Source organism: Camponotus floridanus, unplaced genomic scaffold, assembly GCF_003227725.1.
Source record: "Camponotus floridanus strain SB8 unplaced genomic scaffold, Cflo_v7.5 scaffold276, whole genome shotgun sequence".
Taxonomy (NCBI): domain Eukaryota; kingdom Metazoa; phylum Arthropoda; class Insecta; order Hymenoptera; family Formicidae; genus Camponotus; species Camponotus floridanus.
The window spans coordinates 125,569-149,597 of NW_020229410.1; the positions used below are offsets into that span (position 1 = coordinate 125,569).

Below are 24,029 nucleotides of genomic sequence, written 5' to 3' on the forward strand. Positions count from 1 at the left end.
ACGCCCAAGTCGAGGCTCACCAAGAGCAGACGCTCAAGACCTCGCTGCCGCGAATTAAGCTCCAGTCGTTCTCCGGTGCATACAGTGATTGGCCCGCGTTTCGCGACATCTTATCCATCATCGAGAGCAATACTTCCATTTCCGACGTGGAAAAGCTCCACTATCTCCGTACGAGCTTACAGGGCCCTGCGGAAAAACTAATTAGATCATTGCCGATTGTCGGGGGCAATTATGACAGGACGTGGTCAATTTTAAGTTCTCACTACGAGAACAAGCGAGAGCTCATTCGCGCCAACTTCGCTGCCTACACCGCCGTGCTTAAAATGAAGAACGCGACCGCTGACGAGTTGAACCGAATTTATAAAGCCACCACGACTGCCATCAATGCTCAGGAGAGCATCGAAAGGCCCATCGGCACGCACGGTATGGACCTCTTCAATTACCTGCTCGTCGAGCGCTTTGACCCACAGACTCGAATGCAGTGGGAGTCCTCAATCCGCGATTCCGTCGACCCGCCAAGCAACGACGTCCTTATGGACTTCATAGCGAAGCAGATCCTCACGCTGAACGCCGTGCAGCCAACCACTGCCGCGAAATCCGGAGACACTTCTCGGTCCGCAAAGTCGCACTTTGTAAAACGCGCATCCGGTTCGTCAACGTGCGCCGCCTGTAAAGAAAAGCATTCGATTATGCAATGCTCGACGTTCAAGGCCAAGACCGCTGCCGAGCGAAAAGGCCTAGTAGAAGCAAACAGATTGTGCTTCAACTGCCTCGGTAACCATTACCTGGCAAAATGTCAGTCGTCGAAAACGTGCTTCACTTGCAAAGCACGCCACCACACGCTTCTGCACGACGCATGCTCGCAATCTGATGGTGCGATTTCCTTGTCCACCACACGCTTCGCATCAGACCGCAAGGCAATTCTTCTTGCCACCGCACGGGTTACTATCAAGGACCACGTGGGAAGACCGCACATCCGAGCACTGATCGACCAAGGATCAGAGGTCTCTCTAGTCTCAGAGGCCCTGGCACAACGATTGCGCCTGCCGCGGATCCGCTCCTCGATGACGATAGCCGGGATCGGAGGAGCCTCTGGAGCAACCCGCGGATGGCTGTCTTTGGCGCTCTCCTCGGCAATAACTGGAGCAACACTCCCCGTCCAGGCGTACGTCCTGCCGCATCTCTCCGCGTACCAGGGGCCCATCGTGCGAGCCAGCGTCACCTGGCCCCACATACGCGGTCTCTCTCTGGCCGATCCGCAGTATTTAGACCGAGATTCAATCGAGATACTGCTCGGTGCGGATGTCTATTCCGCCATCCTTCAAGATGGACTCCGCAAGAGATGCAAAGACGAGCCCATCGCGCAGAAGACCTCCCTCGGGTGGATCCTGTCGGGAACACCGAGCACGACCCAGGGTAGCCATGCGCTCACCAATGCACTATAGACCGCCAGCTGACCGACTTGGTGCAGCTCTTCTGGGAGCAGGAGAAGGAGCATACCGCTCCCGTCGCTCTTACCCCGGAGGAGAGAAGATGCGAGGACATCTTCGTCCGCGAGCACTCACGCACCAACGCCGGACGTTACATTGTGAGGCTTCCCTTCTCCGGAGCTCCACCCTCTCTGTCAGGAACCCGTCGGCCGGCCGAGCGTTTGCTCCATGCCATGGAGCGCCGCTGCGACAAGGACGCTCGATTCGGCAACCTCTACCGCAGCTTCATGAAGGACTACGAAGACCTGCAACACATGGAAGCTGTAACCACATCATCACAACAAGAAGATACTGCAAGGTGCTACTTACCGCATCACGGAGTGTTGCGAGAAACGAGCACCACCACTAAGCTCAGGGTCGTGTTCAACGGCTCACAGCTCACGACCTCGGGCACCTCACTCAACACCAGTCTGCTGACTGGTGCCAACCTCTTGCCAGTTCTCGCTGACGTACTCCTGCGCTGGCGCTGGCACCGTTACGTCTTCTTGGCGGACATTGAGAAAATGTACCGCCAAATTCTTGTTCATCCAGACGACCGCGATTATCAGCGGATACTTTGGCGGCACCGTGCCGTTGACGACATCCGCGAATACCGCTTGCGAACGGTCACGTATGGCTTGGCGTGCGCGCCATTCCTTGTCATACGGACCTTGCACCAGCTCGCCGACGAAGGTCACCGATTTCCGCAAGGAGCTGTCGCGCTGCGCCGCGATACTTACGTGGACGACGTCGTGACCGGCACGAGCACCCTCTCGGAGGCCACCGCAGCGCAACGGAAGCTCCGCAGCCTCTGCATGGCGGGCGGGTTTCCTCTTCGGAAATGGGCGGCCAACCACCTCAGCATCCTGGACGGCGTTCCGCACGAGCACCGGCTGACCCACTCATCTCACTCGTGGTCACACGAGAGTCACACAACACTGGGTCTTCACTGGCACCCGGCCAGTGATCACTTCACATTTTCCCAACCAACACGTCACTTCGACGAACTAACAAAACGGCGTGTCCTGTCGGAAACCGCACGAATGTTCGATCCTCTCGGCTGGATCACCCCGGTCACAATGCGGGCCAAGATCCTAATCCAGTCCGCCTGACTCCAGAAGATCGACTGGGACACTCCACTTCCATCATCGGACACGCTCGCTTGGAGGAACCTGCTCTCGCAACTTCCGCGTCTCAACGAGATAAAGGTATCTCGTTGGCTCGGCAGCGACGGTCCGCACTCACACGTCGAACTACACGGATTCGCCGACGCATCGGAGCGAGGGTACGCCGCCGTGGTGTACCTCCGCTCCTCCACTGGAAGGGGCGCCACACTCCACCTGCTGACCGCTAAGGGCAAGGTCGCGCCCGTGAAGCCCATGTCCTTGCCGAGACTCGAGCTATGCGCGGCCGCCCTCTTGACGAACCTCGTCGTCCACACGCGCACTCTGCTAAGTTTGTCCTCAGCTCCAGTCTTCCTTTGGTCGGACTCCAGGGTCACTCTTCACTGGATCCACGGACACGCCTCCCGCTGGAAGACCTACGTGGTCAACAGAGTGTCGCTGATCCAGGAGCGGTTACCCGAGGCGCGATGGCGACATGTGCCGGGCAAGGACAACCCAGCTGACTGCGCCTCCCGAGGAGTTCTGCCTAGCGACCTGGTCGGTCATCCTCTGTGGTGGACGGGACCATCCTGGCTTTTAGAGGACCAAGCAAGGTGGCCGAACAACGACGGCGCCCTGCTGAACGCTGCTGTGCCGGAGCAAAGAGCCGTTACTCTCAGCGGCTGTCAAGGACGTCTCCGAGTCGGCCTTTCTGCTCCGTTTCTCGTCATTGCACCGACTGCTCAGAGTGACAGCCTGGTGTCTTCGATGGCGACGGACCGGCACCCGGAGATCTCGCACCACCGCTGACGCCGCACTCTCACTCGTGTCTTGCGAGATCGAAGACGCACTCCTTCACTGGATTCGCACCACACAGACTCTGCACTTCCTCGGCGAGATCACAGCACTCAGCAAAGGACGCGCCTTGCCACCCAGAAGTCCTCTCACCAAGCTGAGTCCGTTCCTCGACGACAGCGGTGTAATGCGAGTCGGAGGACGACTGAAGAACGCCATCCTGTCTCACGACGAGCGGCATCTCATCATCATCCCACCGGAGTCAAGGTTGACTCACTTGATGGTGGACTCCTGCCACCGGCGGACCCTGCACGGAGGAGTGCAGCTCACCCTCGGGTTGCTTCGTCAACGAGTTTGGATCCCACGTGGTCGAGCAGTCGTCAAGCGGGCGATCCACCGATGCGTCACCTGCACGCGGTGGAGAGCCGCCGCACCGCAACCACTCATGGGCAATCTACCACGGGAACGAGTGACTCCTGCACGCCCGTTCCTGCGCACCGGGGTCGACTACGCCGGCCCTATCCTCATTCGGGCTAGCAAGGGACGAGGCCACAAGGCATTCAAGGGCTTCATCGCAGTTTTCGTCTGCCTCAGCATCAAGGCGGTCCATCTGAAGGCAGTCACGGACTACACGGCCGAGGCGTTCCTAGCTGCCTTCCGCCGCTTCGTTTCCCGGCGAGGCCTCTGCAGCGACGTCTTCTCCGACTGCGGCACGAACTTCGTCGGAGCTGACCGTGAGCTGCGGGAGCTGTTCCGCTTTCTCTTCCGACGGCCGTCGGATAATTCACGCAACAGCTTCCGACGGCGTGAGATGGAGGTTCAACCCCCCCCGCAGCACTTCGGCGGACTGTGGGAGGCCGCCGTCAAATCCACCAAACACCACCTCCGAAGGGTCATCGGCGAAGCCACCCTCACTTACGAGGAAATGGCGATCCTCGTCACTCAGGTGGAGGCGTGCCTAAATTCGCGTCCGTTGCAGCCGCTGACGGACGATCCCGACGATCTGGCGGCGCTAACCCCAGGGCACTTCATCATCGGCGCCCCCCTCGTGGCCGTTCCTGAGCCGTCACTCACGTCCGAGAAGGACAACGCTCTATCGCGGTGGCGGCTTCTTCAAAAAATGCGCGACCACTTTTGGGAACGGTGGACGCGCGAGTACCTCAGCACTTTGGCGTCACGACCAAAGTGGACCAAGGACGAAGCCGGCCCTAGCATCGGCGATCTGTGCCTGCTGCGATCGGAGATCACGCCTCCGACGAGATGGCCGCTCGCCCGCATCACGGCACTGCACGACGGAATCATACGCGTCATCACCGTCCGCACCGCATCTTCAGAGTTCACTCGACCACTCGCGAAGATCATCGTCCTGCCAGGAGACAACGCCAGGGCAGACTCATCACAACCGGATTCGTGAGCCCGCACAATCACACGTTCTTATTTCGTTTCTCCTTTTTTTTGCTGCGGTTTCTCACTAATTCGTTTCACCGCATCGCACTTCATTCGCGTCACTTATAATCCCACGTACGATCGGCGGATCGCGTTATTAATTGTCTTCTCGCGTTTTCTTTTTTTTTTACGTCGCAATTTCACGATCACTCATCACCGCACGTTTTGGAAATCAACCGCCAATACTTTTACATATTGTACACAACATCACGAGTATGTTTCTCATTATTCACCGTCACAATATTTCACCAAAACGCAACACTCACTCAAGCGAAAATTTCAATAGACTGAATCACACGTGTTGTTACGTTGCATCATCACCACATTCCATTCATCACGCGCGATTCACAATTCACAAATCGAACTGCTCATGACATCTGTCAGTACTTGCACGCACTCATTCATTTCGTCATGTACTGACGAGGCGGGCGGGATGTTTGAAGTTCATATTTCGCATGCATATCATCTCAGCTCGTCATTGCTGAGGGTCGAGGTTTTTCAGATTAGCGGACGTCGAGAGTCTTCTCGACGCTTCTATTTATAAAGGGGAACCGATCGTTCGAATTGTCTCTATTTTGTTGCCGCCGCGGGGGCCGTTTGTCTCTGCCGTTGACAATAGCAGTGTCAATGGTCGCCGAGGCCTGTGTGGTTCACGGGCATGCGCGCCCATGCGTCACGATCAGCTGATCACCAATCAGCTGATCTGGGGGGATCGCGCGCATGACAGTTGCCTCATTGTCAGCGGTGGACCTCATCGGCGGCCGGTGACGCGCAGCGCCCTGAGGTCATCGCCAAAATGCAAAGTTAATTGGGCCACGTCGACACGGGCCAAGGGATTTGCCCGGTATATAGCGGGCCCCACGCGTGGACAAGGGAAGTCTCGCACTTTTCGCTAAACCGCACTTTTCGCTAAACCGCACTTATTGTAAATCGCTTCGCAAACCGCAGTATTACTCGACCGCTTTCTTCACTCGGACTTTCCTCTAGATTACGGACTTGAACCAATTCCGGCAATATTTTTCGAGTTCTGAAAAATACATATATTTTGTGTAAAACTTTATTCATCGTGTGGTGTTAAAAATAAAATTATCAAAAGTACAAAAAAAATCATACGTGTCGTGGCTTGTTTTTTTCTCAATTGTGCAGTGTCCGAGTTCAAGACCTTTTCTGTCGCGCCTCTCGTTTCGAATAACTCATTCGCGAACACAATAAGAGTAGCACAGAAGTTTGAAGGATCTGAATATCTATATAGTAAGGAAAGAGGACCGTCTAATTTTAATGAAATATGACGGGGATGATGGCGGGTTCTTTGCTCATTTATTTAGAGATGTTTAACATATAGTACAAAAAAGAGTGATATCCCTAAAAAATTACCCTTTTAAAAAAAAGGTAAAAAAAGGTGCTAAGTCCGCGTAAAAAACAGTATATGTATTTGCAAAATAGTGTATTATTAACTGTAAAAAACTACTGTATTGTATATTCTACAAAAATAATGATATCAAAAAAGTTGCGCTAAGTGAAAATAAAAGCTTATAAAAATACTTTAACCAAAAAAAGTTATACAAAATAGCTGATTTAATTTTCTACATTATATCCTAGAAAAATAATAATATCCAAAAATTACGCTAATTGAAAATAAAAACTTAAAATAATTTAACTAAAAAAAATTGTACAAAATAATTGTTTTAATTTCATACAAATAATATTAAAGAGTTGCGCCAACTGAATAAAAATTTTTACTATAAAATAGACATATTTCTTTTTTATTTTCAATATTAAAAGAAAAATGATATTAAATGAATTGTAATATATCTATTATAAAAAATCGAATTGAAAATATGAACAATCATATACATTGCAATAATTATATACATATATCCTGAAAAGTTTAATTAAAAAAAAAGAAGAAAATGATAATACAAAATACAAAATTAAAAATTATTAAAAAAATTAAAAATTAGAAATTAATAAATAAAAAATAAAAATTTATATAAAAATTAAAAATTAATACATATAAAAAAATTTTAGGTAAAAAACTTAGCGCTGCTACGCTGAACAATGTGCTAATGAAATTAGCAGCGCTAAGTTTTTTAACTAAAATTTTTTTATATGTATTAATTTTTAATTTTTATATAAATTTTTATTTTTTATTTATTAATTTCTAATTTTTAATTTTTTTAATAATTTTTAATTTTGTATTTTGTATTATCATTTTCTTCTTTTTTTTTAATTAAACTTTTCAGGATATATGCATATGATTATTGCAATGTATATGATTGTTAATATTTTCAATTCGATTTTTTATAATAGATATATTACAATTCATTTAATATCATTTTTCTTTTAATATTGAAAATAAAAAAGAAATATGTCTATTTTATAGTAAAAATTTTTATTCAGTTGGCGCAACTCTTTAATATTATTTGTATGAAATTAAAACAATTATTTTGTACAATTTTTTTTAGTTAAATTATTTTAAGTTTTTATTTTCAATTAGCGTAATTTTTGGATATTATTATTTTTCTAAGATATAATGTAGAAAATTAAATCAGCTATTTTGTATAACTTTTTTTGGTTAAAGTATTTTTATAAGCTTTTATTTTCACTTAGCGCAACTTTTTTGATATCATTATTTTTGTAGGATATACAATACAGTAGTTTTTTACAGTTAATAATACACTATTTTGCAAATACATATACTGTTTTTTACGCGGACTTAGCACCTTTTTTTACCTTTTTTTTAAAAGGGTAATTTTTTAGGGATAGAATATTCGCGAACCGCGCAAAACCGCTACCTCAGCGAACCACGCGTAAGAACGTTCGCCGGAAACGCGAAAACGCTAACGAAGGGATTCGTCTTTGAACCTTCTTCGCTTGCACTTAGACTTTGGACGCCACGAAAAACCTCCATGACCATACATGGTCATGTCGCTAGGCGATCCCCTCCCAAAAAACACCCCAAATCGAAGGAATAAAAGCCGTCCACCGCGAATCGGCGGCGGACAGTCGTTAAATATAAATCAATCAACTAGTACGAGACCAAGGGCTAACCGCTATACCGTGCGACGAATCACACGACGAAGTTACTAAACACTCTAAAAGCTAAGAACGAAGCGATTCAGGAAAGGACGACGAAGAGAGGGCTCAAAAGATACCGACTAAAAACAAGAAAGATAATCTATTTATGTAAAGGATTTTACAATAAAAACGTTGTAGACTAAAACGGCTGAAGGTTTTGGTTACGATACCCGGCTACCCCACACCCCGTGCCGCGTTCGGCACAACACTTTGTACTCTAGTGTAAAAAAGATCGTCAGATTAATGTTTGAGATCCATGAAATGTTCATGCTATTTATGTTGATCTCGCTCAAAGTAATGTTTGGTTCTCAGCATATGTGAACGATCTTAAACTCTCGTTGTAGAAATCGTTGAAATTAATTGAATACACACACACGTATATCAAATAATCTTGTACCGTTAGCAACAAGTTAATCTTTGTGAAAAATCTTCCGTCTGTCATATGTTTCGGCACATTGATAAATTGTTTGCTTTGTTGTTGCTTGTCATTCATTAATGTAACTGAATGCACTTCGTAGATCACGGCCGCACAGTATACTTTCTCGAGTGGCATCCAATGAATTACTGCTACAGTAGGCGTCGAAGCTAGAACACTTATGTTCTCTGGTGCATCAAGCTTACCCGAATTAGTTTTTATTGGTATCACATTCGAATCAAATGGATTTATTGATAATTGATCAAAATAAAAATTGCTTAAAGTAAACTTCAACTTGTACTCTGCAAATGATGTTAAGTTCTGAATCTCGTAATATCGCTCGGCCGTCAGTACATTGAATTTTTCAGACTTGTTGAGATTGTTGTATAAACAGCTTACGGAAATAGTATATATAGTAGTTGATAAATTATAATTTTTGCATCCACTCTTTACAACCGGCTCCGGAAGATTTACAATGATGCTGTTTGCCGTTGCAGTCATATTTTTAAAATTGTAAACTTTTTCGTCAGGTGTCAGACATCTCATTGGAGGATATGATAAAGATTTATCAAAAGCGAATATATCATAAATCATATTTTTATTTATTATCTCTTTAACATATTCCGCTGCATTTACGCTCTCGAAATTTGCATATTTCTTTTTCGAAACGTAGACAAATTTAAACGAACATTCATCTACTAAAATGTAAATATTTGTTTTGTCAATCGTTATAGTTTTGAAGTGAATGTTATCACTTATGTTTTTCTTATGTAAAATCGTATTACACATCGAAAAGTCTGCCACAAATATGTGCTCATCATTAAACCAGTAAATTAACAACTCCTCATTATTCGTGTTGTCAATTATAGGATCATAAAAAAATATACGCAAAGGGATGAATTTATCAACTGAACAATTTGCACATCTTTTTCATCGAGATCATATTGCATCATATTATATTTTCCATTCGTCCAATTGTATGATGAGAAATATAAAATTATATATTCTAAAAATATAATTATTTTACTCATTATGAAACATTATTTTAACAAAAACGGAAACTTGTATGCAGTAAAAATTCGAAATTCTTATAATTATATAATAACTTATTATTTTGTTTTTTATTTATGATTATAATTATAAAATTATAGAAAAGTTACAAATATGCATAAATCTTTAATGGAAAATTATTTTTTCAGGTGAACCGTAGTAAACCATAGACGGTGATACACTTAAACTGGAAATATAAATTTTTGATTTAAAAATCTCATGAAATTTAATTATACATTTTCCCATATTGTTAAATCGAACTTTACAATGTTAGTGTACTCAAAGACTTCATAGCTTGCATAGATATATAGATTTCTTGCTACCCAGTCAATGCAGAGATCAAGAAGATATTTATCAAAGCTAGCCATTTTTGTGATATTATTTTCATTAATTTTCACTGTCATTAGGTTTCTTTCGATTACCCAATAAACTTTATTATCTTGTATCGAATAAGCGACCTTTACTATTGAGTTGAAAAAAAGAACCAACTATAATTGTATAGTAAAAAATTATAGTTGAAATTTCTAATTTTAAAGTTATTACTATAATGTTGATAATAATAAAACTGTGCATAATAATAATAACTTTAACTTTATACTTAGTGTTAAAAATAATTTATGATAATTATAACTATTTTATTTATCAGTATACGTACTCTGACACTGCGACATTAGTAATGTTTAAATCCACGTCCAATATGTAGATACCTTTTTTCGATGTGAGTAATAATATAGGTATTGGATTTTCATGTGTAGTCGACACATTGATTAAATCCGTGTAAGGACCAGCAACAATTTTAGTATGCGCACTTACTCGAAAATAATATGTCGTGTTAGATGTTAGATTGTGTACCGTGAGCTGCAATTTTGTAGCTGTGATATTTTTGTCGTAGATTTTTTTAAGGAAGTCCTCGAAGAAAAAACACTGCACTTGGTACCCTTGTATTATTTCATCGGTAAATTTAGGTTGGTTTCATCTGTAAAAACATAAAATTTTAGCTATTTTATATTTAACAAAATTATAATAGAATTAATATTTTAATATATTTATGTCGTTGAATTTAAGAAAAAGAGAAAAAAATGAAAGAATACAAACTGAGAGATTTAGATTCTTTATCTCAATGTCACAAAAATGTCGTTTACTTTTTCTTCGAATTGACTGTCGAATTGTATAATATAAATGCTCTGAGAGATGTTGGCTTGCTCAAACTGACTTTGAGTGATTTTAAGATAGTACATATTAACATTTTATTATATATTATAAATATATCTTAATGTCGCTAGTCAAATAATCAAAGGATCATTGAAAAAAGTGTAGTCGACCAAACTAGCCAGAAAATTTGTTTATTAATACGACGTTTCGACCATATGGTTGTGATCCTTATCGAGTATATACTGGAAAAGATTTATAAATTAATTAATTAATTAACGGTTTGAATATATAGTACGCTCAACGAATTAAAGTGTAACAATTTTTATATACCGATGTAATAAAAATCAGGAGACAGGCATAGACGATAATCTTGTAAATTGCACAAAGTCACATTAACAAAAAACGTTATTTAACTAGATTTGAATTTGAGAAATTGATGCGTCCGTGAGACTTTTCGTCAAGAAACTAAACACAACGATAGGAAAACGAAACTACGTGACCTTTATTATTTTGTCGTAAATGTTGTTTAAACTATCCGTGTCTTTCTGTAGATTGATTAAATTATTAAATTTCTTGATAAAGAACATCTTTGCAATTTCTCTCTTTCGAACATATTTTTCATTATGCAAAATATTAGGTTTCGACCAGTCAAAATCATGTCCGGATTTCAATTTATGTTTGCTAATGACCGAATGATTAGTTTCATGTAACTTTATATTATTACAATGTTCTTTTACTCGCGTACGTAAATGTCTTTTTGTTTGCCCAATGTATGATAAATTACAATCCTTACTTTAATTTGTATACAACACTTATCTTGTCATTATTGTGTAAGCTATCTTTACCGCGTCTAATTAAATTATTTAGTTTTTTTATTATTTTGTAGACGTTAAAACCACTATTTCGCAAAAAACGGTACAAGTCGTGACTCGTATTCTCTACGTATGGTATTGTAATAAAATGAGTCTTGTTTAAACGAGTAGGATTCACGTCGACGGTATCATTGTGGTCGCAATTATTTAAAAAATTAATTCTTTTTTGAATGTATCTATGTATGATATGTTCTGGAAAACAATTATTGATTAAGGTGTCATGTACTAGCTTGATATTTTCTTGTTTAAAGCAGTCATTAGATAATAAAATAGCATGGTCAACTAAATTATAGATAGTGTTAATTTTATATTTTAGCGGGTAATTAGAATAATAATTGATGTATCTCCCGGACCATGTAGGTTTCCTAAACTAATTGGTAATAAATCTAGTACCCGACCGAATAATTTTAACATTTAAAAAACTAATCGACGAATCAACTTCCATCTCGTAAGTAAATCTCAAGCGTTCGTGATAATTATTAAAGATCGTTAAAATTTCGTCCATTCTTGCGCGTGGCACTATTGCAAAAACATCGTCTACAAGTCTGCAATAAATAGGAACGGTAAAATTCAATGAATTTAAGCATTGTGTCTCCAGATCGTCCATCACCATATCTGCTAGGAAGTGAAAGCGGAGAACCCATGGGAGTGCCGAAGATCTGTTCATAAAAACACGTCCGTCAATAAAAAATTTTATTATATATAAGATTAAGATTATCTCAGTAAATCAGAAAGAACAATATAATGTGAAAATAAAGGAAAGAGAAAAAATAAATGTAAACTACAAAATATGGAAATTAGCATAGTATTGATCTTTAAAATAATAATATGAGAACTTTTTGCGTCATTAAAATTTAGAAAAATAATCGTTAATTCATGGCAAATACGAATAAACGACTTTTAATAAAATGACAAGTACTTTTCGAAAAATTCCTATAGCTTAAGAAATCAGAAGTACAATATGTGCTTAAAACAGAGTAGCAAATTAATAAAATTGACTTTACATTAAATTATGACAATTTTTATATACAATGTTATGTTTATATTATACTTTTCTGTTTCTTTTTGGACGAAATTAGAATTTATATTCTTCTTACTACTGGAAGATATTTTTAGATTTGATTTTTCACTCTCTCTTGAATTTAAATTATATTTACACTTTTTTCTCATAGATTTTGTTATTAATGTTTTATGCATTTTTTTGCAACTTACCGATAGATTCTGGGATGATAGAAATATTTGCAAGTGTAACTTCATCGACTTCTCGCTTCATTTCTTGCAGTACTATCAGAATGGCTCCGGTCAGATTTGAAATTTAGTATATGATCATCACTTTTCTCGGACATTGAAATATCCTTCATAAAGTATAACATACGAAAAGAAGGAAGTATCGTAATATTTGCGGTTTCTTGTGCTTTTAATGATAAATTATAAAATTAAACAAAAAATTGCCCTTCGTTTTTTGTTCACTTAATAATACCGGTTTGATATACATTTTTTTCTTCAAAAAATCCCGGAACCTAAAATATCTCGAAAATGATCAACTATAATGAAAAATATGTAAGAAATAAAGTTGTAGGACTAAATAAAATGTACATAATGATGATAAGAATTTTACCTTGGATGAAGTACTCATATGAAAGTCAAGTTGATTTTTTTAAACGGGACACCCTATATACTTTCGCATATTCTTGTAGCTTGCCTCGAGAGCTTTCAAAAACTCTATAATTAAACATTTTTTTCATTAAGTACTTTTCCAGTTATGAAGCTTAAAATCATTTTTTAATTTTATATAAACCATAAAATATCTAGTAAAATATTCATTTTTCGATTATCTTATCTTAATACTTTTATGTACAAAAAAATGAGAGAAATCAATTGGTGTAAAGAAAGCATAGTTATTTTTAAGAAAAAATATGGAATTGTTAATTACAAATTACATATTTTTAGCGTTCCAGAACTTCTTGAAGACCCTGTATATTTGAAGACCCCATTCCTAAATGATATAAATTGAATTAATGTAACATTATTCATATCATAAAGTATATTTATTTTTTTTTTAAGACATCTTATATATCAAACATAACTCATGTCAAAAATAAAATCAATCAATAAATTAACGAGAGTCCATGAGGATTTATAACAGCTTTTAACAGGCGAAAATGTAGCAATTATTAAAACAATTTTGTCTAACAATTTCTTTCTCACGATTAGTTAACTCTTCTCAATTTTATCGTAACTCATATTTTTTTTCAAAATTTGCTAATTTACTAAAGTTTTATTAATGTTTGTACTTTAAGAATAAAAAGGTTAAAAATATTGTTTCTTTATAGTTATTAAAGATTAGTCATAGAATTATATAAATTCTTTTATTTATTACATTGTCAAATTTTTTCTCGAATGTCGTTATATTTTTAATACAAACAAATCCTGGAAATGTTAGTATAAAGCGATAATGCCTCCATAAAAAATGTGGATATAATTGTACATAATGTGGATATAATTGTATATAAATGGATATATGTACAATAAAAATTAATATAAATTTCAGTGATTGAATATATTGTCGATCGAAATATTAGCGTTAATAGATATAACTTGAAGAATGTTTGATGAATGATTTTTTTATTAGACAGATTTTCTATCTCAATATCTAGTAGCTCTGTGTCGTTATATAATTATTCTTAACACAAAGAAATGATGCTAACTTTCTAAATTAATTTTATAAAATAAAATCTACGTTAGTATAAAGCTTACTATTATATATCAAAAAATATTATATACAGGATGTTTCATCCACCGCTTTTATTTTGGAAACGGATAGTGATAAAAAATTAATATGATTATATTTACCATAAAAGCCTATTTGAAGTTTCTGATTATGATATTTTTATTTTTAGGAAACTTCCGGAAATACCAGAAATTGAAGGCAACTTTAAAATTTTAAATGGCAACAGGGGGTAACGAAGGGCAACGATATGGGTATCGTTAGATAAAGCTTTTAAAAAAAAAACAACTTTTGTTTGAAACAAAATTTAATATCGCTCGGAAACAGAGCTGGATTTAAAGGTGTGGAGGCCCTGGGGCAACGAAGAGGTGGAGACCCCTAATCATTTGTTACGTCCAGACCCTTGAAAAGTCGGGCCATCTGGAAGAACGCAACCTACTTACCCGATGACACACTTTCGGGCGTGCGTAAGGATCAGGTCGAGCGCACTGTCAGGGGCCTGACATAGGTCAGTAACCACAATAGTCCCTTTAACTCTGTGAGTGTTTTAAGTCGTTACGCTCGTTGGTCCCTTTTCGGTAAGAAAATCGAATCTCTTTTACTCGGGACGGAACCTTGTGCGATTTCGGAAATCAATGGAAGTGAGCAGGGAAAATGTAAATAAATTTACTATCAATCGAAATTTATTTAGTGAGCATGAAGGATTTTACAAAAGAATGTTTTTAGTGTGTGTTGTATCGATGTGAATGTGTAATTCTGCGGGTGTTACAACAGTACGGGGAACATCAGCCAGGAATAAATAAAAGGAGTTTTAAGGTTGCTAAATCCTGGCTGGATTTTACAATTCTTTGCTAAATTCTGGATTTTTCTTATTTAATCTGGAAGGAAAGGATCTAGAAGAATAGATTAAGGAGGGAATAAAGGTCAAGAATCATCAAACTGGATGGTGGACGGAGGAAATTTTCTTAACAGGGTTTGGATGGGAACGGCTAACGGTAGGTGTGATCCAGGGAGGTACCAAGGAATTATTGAGTCGGCAGGGGCAGTAATTAGATAATGAAGAAATTCTTCGTGGTCCACATGGTTATGTGGACCCACGCAAAAAGATCCTCCTGGAATAGAGAAATCGAGGAGGGAACTGGGATATAAAGTAGCTTAGTCGGTCACAATGGGAGGATTCAGGTGTCGGATTTGGGAGAGAATGTTCTGACGGAGACTCTGGGGGGAAGTCAAAGGGATGGGAGCCCTCGTTAAGATCAGGAGGATATCTTATGAAATCCTCCGGATCCTTGAGGAACTCTGAGGACTCCGGGTGGAAGGGGATGGAGGATCGGAGTCGAGGATAATTACAGGTATGGGAGACGGAGACCGACATTCTAATAAAGGTGCGGGAGAAGGGGGAGGAGAAGGTTCGAGTAAAATCGGGGTAGGAAATCTCTGAGATGACGCGGAGAATGATGGTGAGCTCGGGGCAGGTGTGCCGGGGAAGGAGGAGGAAGACACTGGGGAGGAGATAGGGAAGTAACTAGGTGCAGGGATCGAGGGGGATTTGTTATGTGAATGCGTGTTAGTGTCACGGTGTATGTCGTCAACGGGTGAAAGGTTACTAATATTGTAATACTATTTATTTTATCGTCATGGGGGAGTTCCGCCGTAAATTGAGACTGTTCCTCCCTCGAATGTTTGTTCCGACGATTCCGCTAACGCTTTATATTCGAGCGGAAATTGCGAGCCGACACTAATTAAATTTATGCTATTTAGTCACGGTAATTATTATAGGAAACGGATGATTGATCAGGAATTTTAGGTCTCTATTGAGAAACGATCTTTAAGATTTATTAATCGTTCTATCTTTTTTATATGTAACATATCCGGCCATGGCTTTGAAGAAGTAAGTATGGTATATATATATATATATATATATATATATATATATATATATACAGGGTGTATCAGAGCGACCGTATCAGGCTGGTATTTCGAAAAATACGCATTTACTTGAAAAATGTTCCGAACAAAAGTTGTAGGACTTTAAAGGTCGCATTATATAGCATGGTTAGTGTGACCTTGGATAGTGTTGTTAAGGACACGGAAAAATCAATTAAAAGTTTTTAAATGGAAACCCCTATTTTTGATTGTATATTCTTATAGCTGACCTCGAGAGCTTTCCAAAACACTATAATAAAGTATTTCTTCATTGAGTACTTTTCGAGTTATGAGGCTTGAAATCATTTCTTAATTTTACATAAACCGTAAAATATCTAGTAAAATATTCATTTTTCGATTATCTTACCTTAATACTTTTATGTACAAAATAATCAGAGGAATCAATTGGTGTAAAGAAAACATACAATTGTTTTTAAGAAAAAATATGGAATTATTAAATGCAAATTACATATTTTTTTTTAAAACAATTATGTTTTTTCTTTACACCAATTGATTTCTCTCATTATTTTGTGCACAAAAGTATTAAGGTAAGATAATCGAAAAATGAATTTTCACAAGATATTTTACGGTTTATGTAAAATTAAGAAATGATTTCAAGCCTCATAACTCGAAAAGTATTTAATGAAAACTAACTTAATTATAGTGTTTTGGAAACCTCTCTAGATGAGCTACAAGAATATGCAAAAGCATATAGGGTGTCCCATTTAAAAAGTTGGAGCTGATCTTCACGTGACCTTCAGGTGGCACTCCAAGATCAAACTAATGACACCATCTTATGTCCCCCTTGAAACCATACAACTTTTGTCTAAAACATTTTGTTGTATCTCACCAACATTCCGAGATATTTTCCATTATAGATTAAAATGGTCCACCCTGTATATATACACCGTGGCCCATTTTAATCGACGCACTTGAATATCTCCGTTGGTAAGCCGAATACAAAAAAATTGTTCAGACAAAAGTTGTATGGTTTCAAGGGGGACATAAGATGGTGTCATTAGTTTGATCTTGGAGTGCCACCTGAAGGTCACGTGAAGATCAGCTCCAACTTTTTAAATGGGACACCCTATATGCTTTTGCATATTCTTGTAGCTCATCTCAAGAGCTTTCCAAAACACTATAATTAAGTTAGTTTTCATTAAGTACTTTCCAAGTTATGAGGCTTGAAATCATTTTTTAATTTTACATAAACCGTAAAATATCTTGTAAAATATTCATTTTTCGATTATTTTACCTTAATACTTTTATGTACAAAATAATGAGAAGAATCAATTGGTGTAAAGAAAACTCATAGTTGTTTCGAAAAAAAATATGTAATTTGCAATTAACAATTACATATTTTTTTTCGAAACAATTATGAGTTTTCTTTACACCAATTGATTCTTCTCATTATTTTGTACATAAAAGTATTAAGGTAAAATAATCGAAAAATGAATATTTTACAAGATATTTTACGGTTTATGTAAAATTAAAAAATGATTTCAAGCCTCATAACTTGGAAAGTACTTAATGAAAACTAACTTAATTATAATGTTTTGGAAAGCTCTTGAGATGAGCTACAAGAATATGCAAAAGCATATAGGGTGTCCCATTTAAAAAGTTGGAGCTGACCTTCGCGTGTCCTTCAGGTGGCTCTTCAAGATCAAACTAATGACACCATCTTATGTCCCCCTTGAAACCATACAACTTTTGTCTAAAACATTTTGTTGTATCTCACCAACATTCCGAGATATTTTCCATTATAGATTAAAATGGTCCACCCTGTATATACAGGGTCTACCAAAAGTGTGGAAACCCCTAAATATCTCGGAAAATATACGTTTTACAGAAAAGTGTTTCCAACAAAAGTTGTAGGGTTTAAGAAGATCTATATACTGATTCTATCAGTTTGACCTTGGATGGCGTCGTCAAGGTCAGGTCAAGGTCACATTGACTTTTTTAAATGACACCCCCTACATTTGATTGCATATTCTTATAGCTTAATTCAAGAGCTTTCCAAAACACTATAATAATGTTCATTTTTATTAAGTACTTTGCGAGTTATGAGGGTTGAATGATAGAGTAGCGCCGGTATTAACATTATCCAAGGTGTACTACATGGAGGTTACTCGCTCGGATTTGCATCTGTTGTGTGTGTGATCCAGCTAACTAAGGCAAGATCGATTCCTCAACATATCCTCATATTTCGCTGAAGTCAAATTGCCAAAAAATTGCTCCATAAAACGTGTATGAAACGTCTCGTTAGTTCCTTCATTTACCGCTATGTGACGCACTACATGCAGTCTAACTCGCATTTAAAATTCAACTAAGAATGTATAAAGCTATCAAAGAACGAGCACCTTCTAACTTCAGCTTTGAGCAAGCAGAAATTAATTGTTATCGTCCAAATACAACGTACGATTAATTAAAATTAAACGTTTTAAAAATGGCTGGCGACTTGTCGGAACGTGAAAGAATCACTATCCTCATGATGCGTGGATGGGGTGATAACGAAAGATCGTTCTCTGATGTCGTTCGATTATTTAATGACACGTATCCGAACCGTCGAATTAATAAGTCCACTGTGTTAAAAACAATAGAACGTTTTAGACAAACTGGTAGCGTAAGAAATCGCTCTAAGTCAGGAAGACCATTGTCTGCAACCAACGAAGAAAAACAACTTGATGTTCTGCAGACATTTATTGAAGATCCCAATTCTAGTGTTCAGAGAGTCGCTCAAACTCACGATATTGCTCCCATGTCGGTTTGGAGAATTTTAAAGAAGAACAAGTTCCATCCATATAAATTGCAATACGTTCAAGAATTGCAAAACGGAGATGAGGAGCGTCGTATACATTTCTGTGAAAGAATGATGGCACTAATAGATGTCCGGCCCATCTTCCCTTATCAAATTGTTTTCACAGACGAGGCAACTTTTACCTTAACGGGAGAAGTTAATAATCAAAATTTTCGTTTCTGGTCAGATGAGAATCCGAATTGGGTGCGGGAAACTCACACACAACATCCACAAAAAATAAATGTATGGTGCGGAATAATAGATGGCTATTTAATAGGGCCGTTTTTTTTTGAAGAATATTTGAACGCTCAAAGGTATGAGAGATTACTTGTTGATCAAATAATTCCAGCCATACAGAATACTTTTCCAAATAATTTCCAAGAAATATGGTTTCAGCATGATGGAGCTCCTGCTCATTTTGGTGCAGGACCACGTCGTATTTTAAATGAGACTTTTCCGCTACGGTGGATAGGAAGAAGGAACGGAAATGAGGGAGGAGAGGATTGGCCACCTCGGTCACCAGATCTAACTCCTTTTGATTATTATCTATGGGGATATCTGAAGAGTAAGGTTTACAGAACAAAACCTAAAACCATTCACGAATTGATACAGCGAATAAGGGATGAAATGGCTTTGATATCTTTTGAAACGAATCGTAAAGTCATTTCTACATTCTACCAAAGATTAGCATATTGTCAGGAAGTAAATGGCAGCCACTTTCAGCATTTACTTTAACACATTGAAACACATTTGCAATCGTTTGGTGCAACCTAACCTGATCTCTGTATACACGCACCGCACGCACGCACACGCACACATTTCGAACAATTATTATGATAAATGAGCATCCACAAATTTATTTACTGTTTACTATGTCGATTGCTTTCCAGGTCTTTAAATGCTCGATTGTAATTTGGTTGGGTCTTTGCTTTTGCTGACTGGATCCACGACCGATCTTGCCTTAGTTAGCTGGATCACACACACAACAGATGCAAATCCGAGCGAGTAACCTCCATGTAGTACACCTTGGATAATGTTAATACCGGCGCTACTCTATCATTCAACCCTCATAACTCGCAAAGTACTTAATAAAAATGAACATTATTATAGTGTTTTGGAAAGCTCTTGAATTAAGCTATAAGAATATGCAATCAAATGTAGGGGGTGTCATTTAAAAAAGTCAATGTGACCTTGACCTGACCTTGACGACGCCATCCAAGGTCAAACTGATAGAATCAGTATATAGATCTTCTTAAACCCTACAACTTTTGTTGGAAACACTTTTCTGTAAAACGTATATTTTCCGAGATATTTAGGGGTTTCCACACTTTTGGTAGACCCTGTATATATATATATATACACTCGTCCACAAAAAAAACGCATCACTTAAATTGCATCAAAAAATAGCCTAAATTCAAAAGTGCAAAACTTCAAGAAGAATAATCCGATCAAAGCGTTCTTGGTCTCATTTTAACGCTTGAAATCTCTAGTTTAAGATGCTTCGATGCCGATATCCGTGCATTTCCCCCCGTCCCGGGATCCTGAAGAAAACGGATATGCCTCAAGCATCAAAAAAATTGGTCGAGTTTGACAATGCCCACGGACTGAGATAAATTTTTTCAGCATGTCTCATGTCAGCCATGTTAAACCTTGCACTTTTCCCTACAAAATGAAAAAAAAAAAGAAGTCGCTACGATTTTTTCACGCCGAGTTACGGCCGTTTGAAAAAAAAGTTGCATTTTCGCTTTATTGTCGCATAACTCAGTCAAATGTCATCTGATCGAAGCGTTTCTTTTTTCATTTTAAAGCTTGAAATCTGTACTTTAGGAAGCATTAGAAACATTTTATTCATCGGTTGATCCCAATTTGTTGCAATTGTTTAACAAACATGATGTTTTTAAAGAAAACATGCCAAACTTTTCATGACCCCATGGCATGCAGAACAATTTTTTTGCTTAACCTCGTCCACAGCACTTTAAAATACGCATTCTTCCGAACAAAATGAGAAAAAAAACATATTTGTGCGATTTTTTTTAGCGAAGTTACAGCTGTTTAAATTCAACGTGATTTTCTCACATTACTCCAGTATGCACGAAATGAAACTGAAAAATGCGAAAAACGGTGTTAACTTTAAAAAGCTGTAACTTGGCCAAAAATGTTCCGATTAAGATGTTTTTTTTTCATTTTGAAGCTCCGAATGTGTACTTTAAGATGCATTTAAGACATTTTCAACACATCCTTTGTTCTGTCCGCCTTTTTTATGAAACGAAGGTCAGAATTGTAGAAACTTTGCATTACTCTACGACATGCAATAATTTTTTTTCGCTGAACCACGTCTGCAGCGTCAATGCACGCACTTTTTCGTACAAAATGAACGAATAACGATCTTCCTACATTTTTTACATCTAAATTTAAATAAAGTCACTAGGATTCTTTCTGACAAATTTGCGGCACATCAACGATATGTATGCATTTTGTTCATTTACCGCCAGCATTAGAATTACCCGGTACGCACCGCGAGGAGGTTGCTGGTCGGATTTTGCGTACCATTTCGCCCTGAAAAGGGCGGTTTTTGCGCGCAATATCCGGCCGGCGAAGGCAAGATAAGCGCGCGGCTCATCCGGCCAGTGAAGGCAAGATGAGCGCGCGATTGATCCGGCCGGTGAAGGCAAGATTAGCTCTTAATAACGCGTATTACCGTCACGTCTACGAGTCACTTCTCGCAGACGGTTCGACATGCTGTTAACGCAAGCTCGAATAAGATCTTGCGGTATCTCGCGCCAAAGCCTTCGCAGAGTTTCTATCAATTCCTGCATGTTTCTGGGAGGCCTTTGTAATCTCCGAAGTCTTCTTCCCATGAAGTCCCACACGTGTTCTATTGGATTCAAGTCGGGACTTATTGCTGGATGTTGAAGAATTTCAATGTCATTATCCCGTAAAAAATTGCGCGTAATTACGGCAGAATGAGCGCGAACGTTATCTTGCATTAGTACGAATCTTGGTCCCATGAGTTGACGCATCGGCAACACTTCGGGAATCAAACACTCATTTATGTAGCGTTCTGCTGTTAGGCCGCCTCTATTGCCTCGATTGTCGGGAAGACGTGGTATGACGACTAGATTCGTGCGCCTATCCCGCGATACTCCGCCCCATATCATAACTGATCCACCGCTAAACGCGCGAACAGGTTCGATCATGTTTTCTTCGACCCGTTGCCCACGACGGCGCCAAACACGGATTCTGCCATCTGAACCATAGAGGCCGAACCGCGACTCGTCCGTGAAAAGGACATTCCGCCATTCCCTCCAAGTCCAATTCGCATGATTTCGTGCATATTGTCTTCGGCCTTCTCTATGACGGCCCAGAAGTAACGGCGCTTGGGCACGAGCTCGCGTTACAACATACACATACAGCATTTCATCACTTTAAAAAATTTAAAGCGTACTGTCCTCAGAACGTGTCAATATACGTATGCACATGATACGTAAATACGTATGTGTATGCTGTATGTGTATGTTGTACGCTACAAAAATTGATGTTTAAATTTTTTTTATTCAGCTGGTGGCCACGATAGATTTCGTGTCTCATTTTAACAGAATTATGGCGGTTAACGAAAATGATTCTGCCCGTATTGTTGCTTTGTTGGAGGAAGGCTTTAGTCAGCGATACGTCGCTAAAAGATTGGGCATCAATCAGTCGACCGTCTCACGGATTTGGAACCGATTTCGGGAAACTGGAAGATATGGCCGCAGAATAGGATCAGGTAGAGGACGCGTCACAACTGCAAGGGAGGATAGAAATTTGGCTCGAGCGGCGATACGGAATCCAGTGCTTGTAGAGCGACAAATCGCGCATGCTGTTATGCCGAATAGACAGATAAGTGATGAAACTGTAAGGAGACGATTACACGAACAGGGTTTACGATCGCGAGCTCGTGCCCAAGCGCCGTTACTTCTGGGCCGTCATAGAGAAGGCCGAAGACAATATGCACGAAATCATGCGAATTGGACTTGGAGGGAATGGCGGAATGTCCTTTTCACGGACGAGTCGCGGTTCGGCCTCTATGGTTCAGATGGCAGAATCCGTGTTTGGCGCCGTCGTGGGCAACGGGTCGAAGAAAACATGATCGAACCTGTTCGCGCGTTTAGCGGTGGATCAGTTATGATATGGGGCGGAGTATCGCGGGATAGGCGCACGAATCTAGTCGTCATACCACGTCTTCCCGACAATCGAGGCAATAGAGGCGGCCTAACAGCAGAACGCTACATAAATGAGTGTTTGATTCCCGAAGTGTTGCCGATGCGTCAACTCATGGGACCAAGATTCGTACTAATGCAAGATAACGTTCGCGCTCATTCTGCCGTAATTACGCGCAATTTTTTACGGGATAATGACATTGAAATTCTTCAACATCCAGCAATAAGTCCCGACTTGAATCCAATAGAACACGTGTGGGACTTCATGGGAAGAAGACTTCGGAGATTACAAAGGCCTCCCAGAAACATGCAGGAATTGATAGAAACTCTGCGAAGGCTTTGGCGCGAGATACCGCAAGATCTTATTCGAGCTTGCGTTAACAGCATGTCGAACCGTCTGCGAGAAGTGACTCGTAGACGTGACGGTAATACGCGTTATTAAGAGCTAATCTTGCCTTCACCGGCCGGATCAATCGCGCGCTCATCTTGCCTTCACTGGCCGGATGAGCCGCGCGCTTATCTTGCCTTCGCCGGCCGGATATTGCGCGCAAAAACCGCCCTTTTCAGGGCGAAATGGTACGCAAAATCCGACCAGCAACCTCCTCGCGTACCGGGTAATCTCATGGGTATTCTAATGCTGGCGGTAAATGAACAAAATGCATACATATCGTTGATGTGCCGCAAATTTGTCAGAAAGAATCCTAGTGACTTTATTTAAATTTAGATGTAAAAAATGTAGGAAGATCGTTATTCGTTCATTTTGTACGAAAAAGTGCGTGCATTGACGCTGCAGACGTGGTTCAGCGAAAAAAAATTATTGCATGTCGTAGAGAATGCAAAGTTTCTACAATTCTGACCTTCGTTTCATAAAAAAGGCGGACAGAACAAAGGATGTGTTGAAAATGTCTTAAATGCATCTTAAAGTACACATTCGGAGCTTCAAAATGAAAAAAAAACATCTTAATCGGAACATTTTTGGCCAAGTTACAGCTTTTTAAAGTT

General features: G+C 39.6%; 2 protein-coding genes across 2 annotated transcripts; both read left to right on the forward strand.

The window, feature by feature from the left end:
* Window positions 1–323: 323 nt before the first annotated feature.
* Window positions 324–1,445, forward strand: LOC112638264. Its single transcript, XM_025409640.1, has one exon. It carries the CDS (start codon window positions 324–326, stop codon window positions 1,443–1,445), a length of 1,122 nt encoding a protein of 373 aa, XP_025265425.1.
* Window positions 1,446–1,663: 218 nt separating this feature from the next.
* On the forward strand, window positions 1,664–4,781 carry LOC105258069. The gene is made up of 3 exons (XM_025409641.1): window positions 1,664–2,542; window positions 2,588–3,331; window positions 3,450–4,781. Exons 1-3 carry the CDS (start codon window positions 1,664–1,666, stop codon window positions 4,779–4,781), a joined length of 2,955 nt encoding a protein of 984 aa, XP_025265426.1.
* Window positions 4,782–24,029: the final 19,248 nt, after the last annotated feature.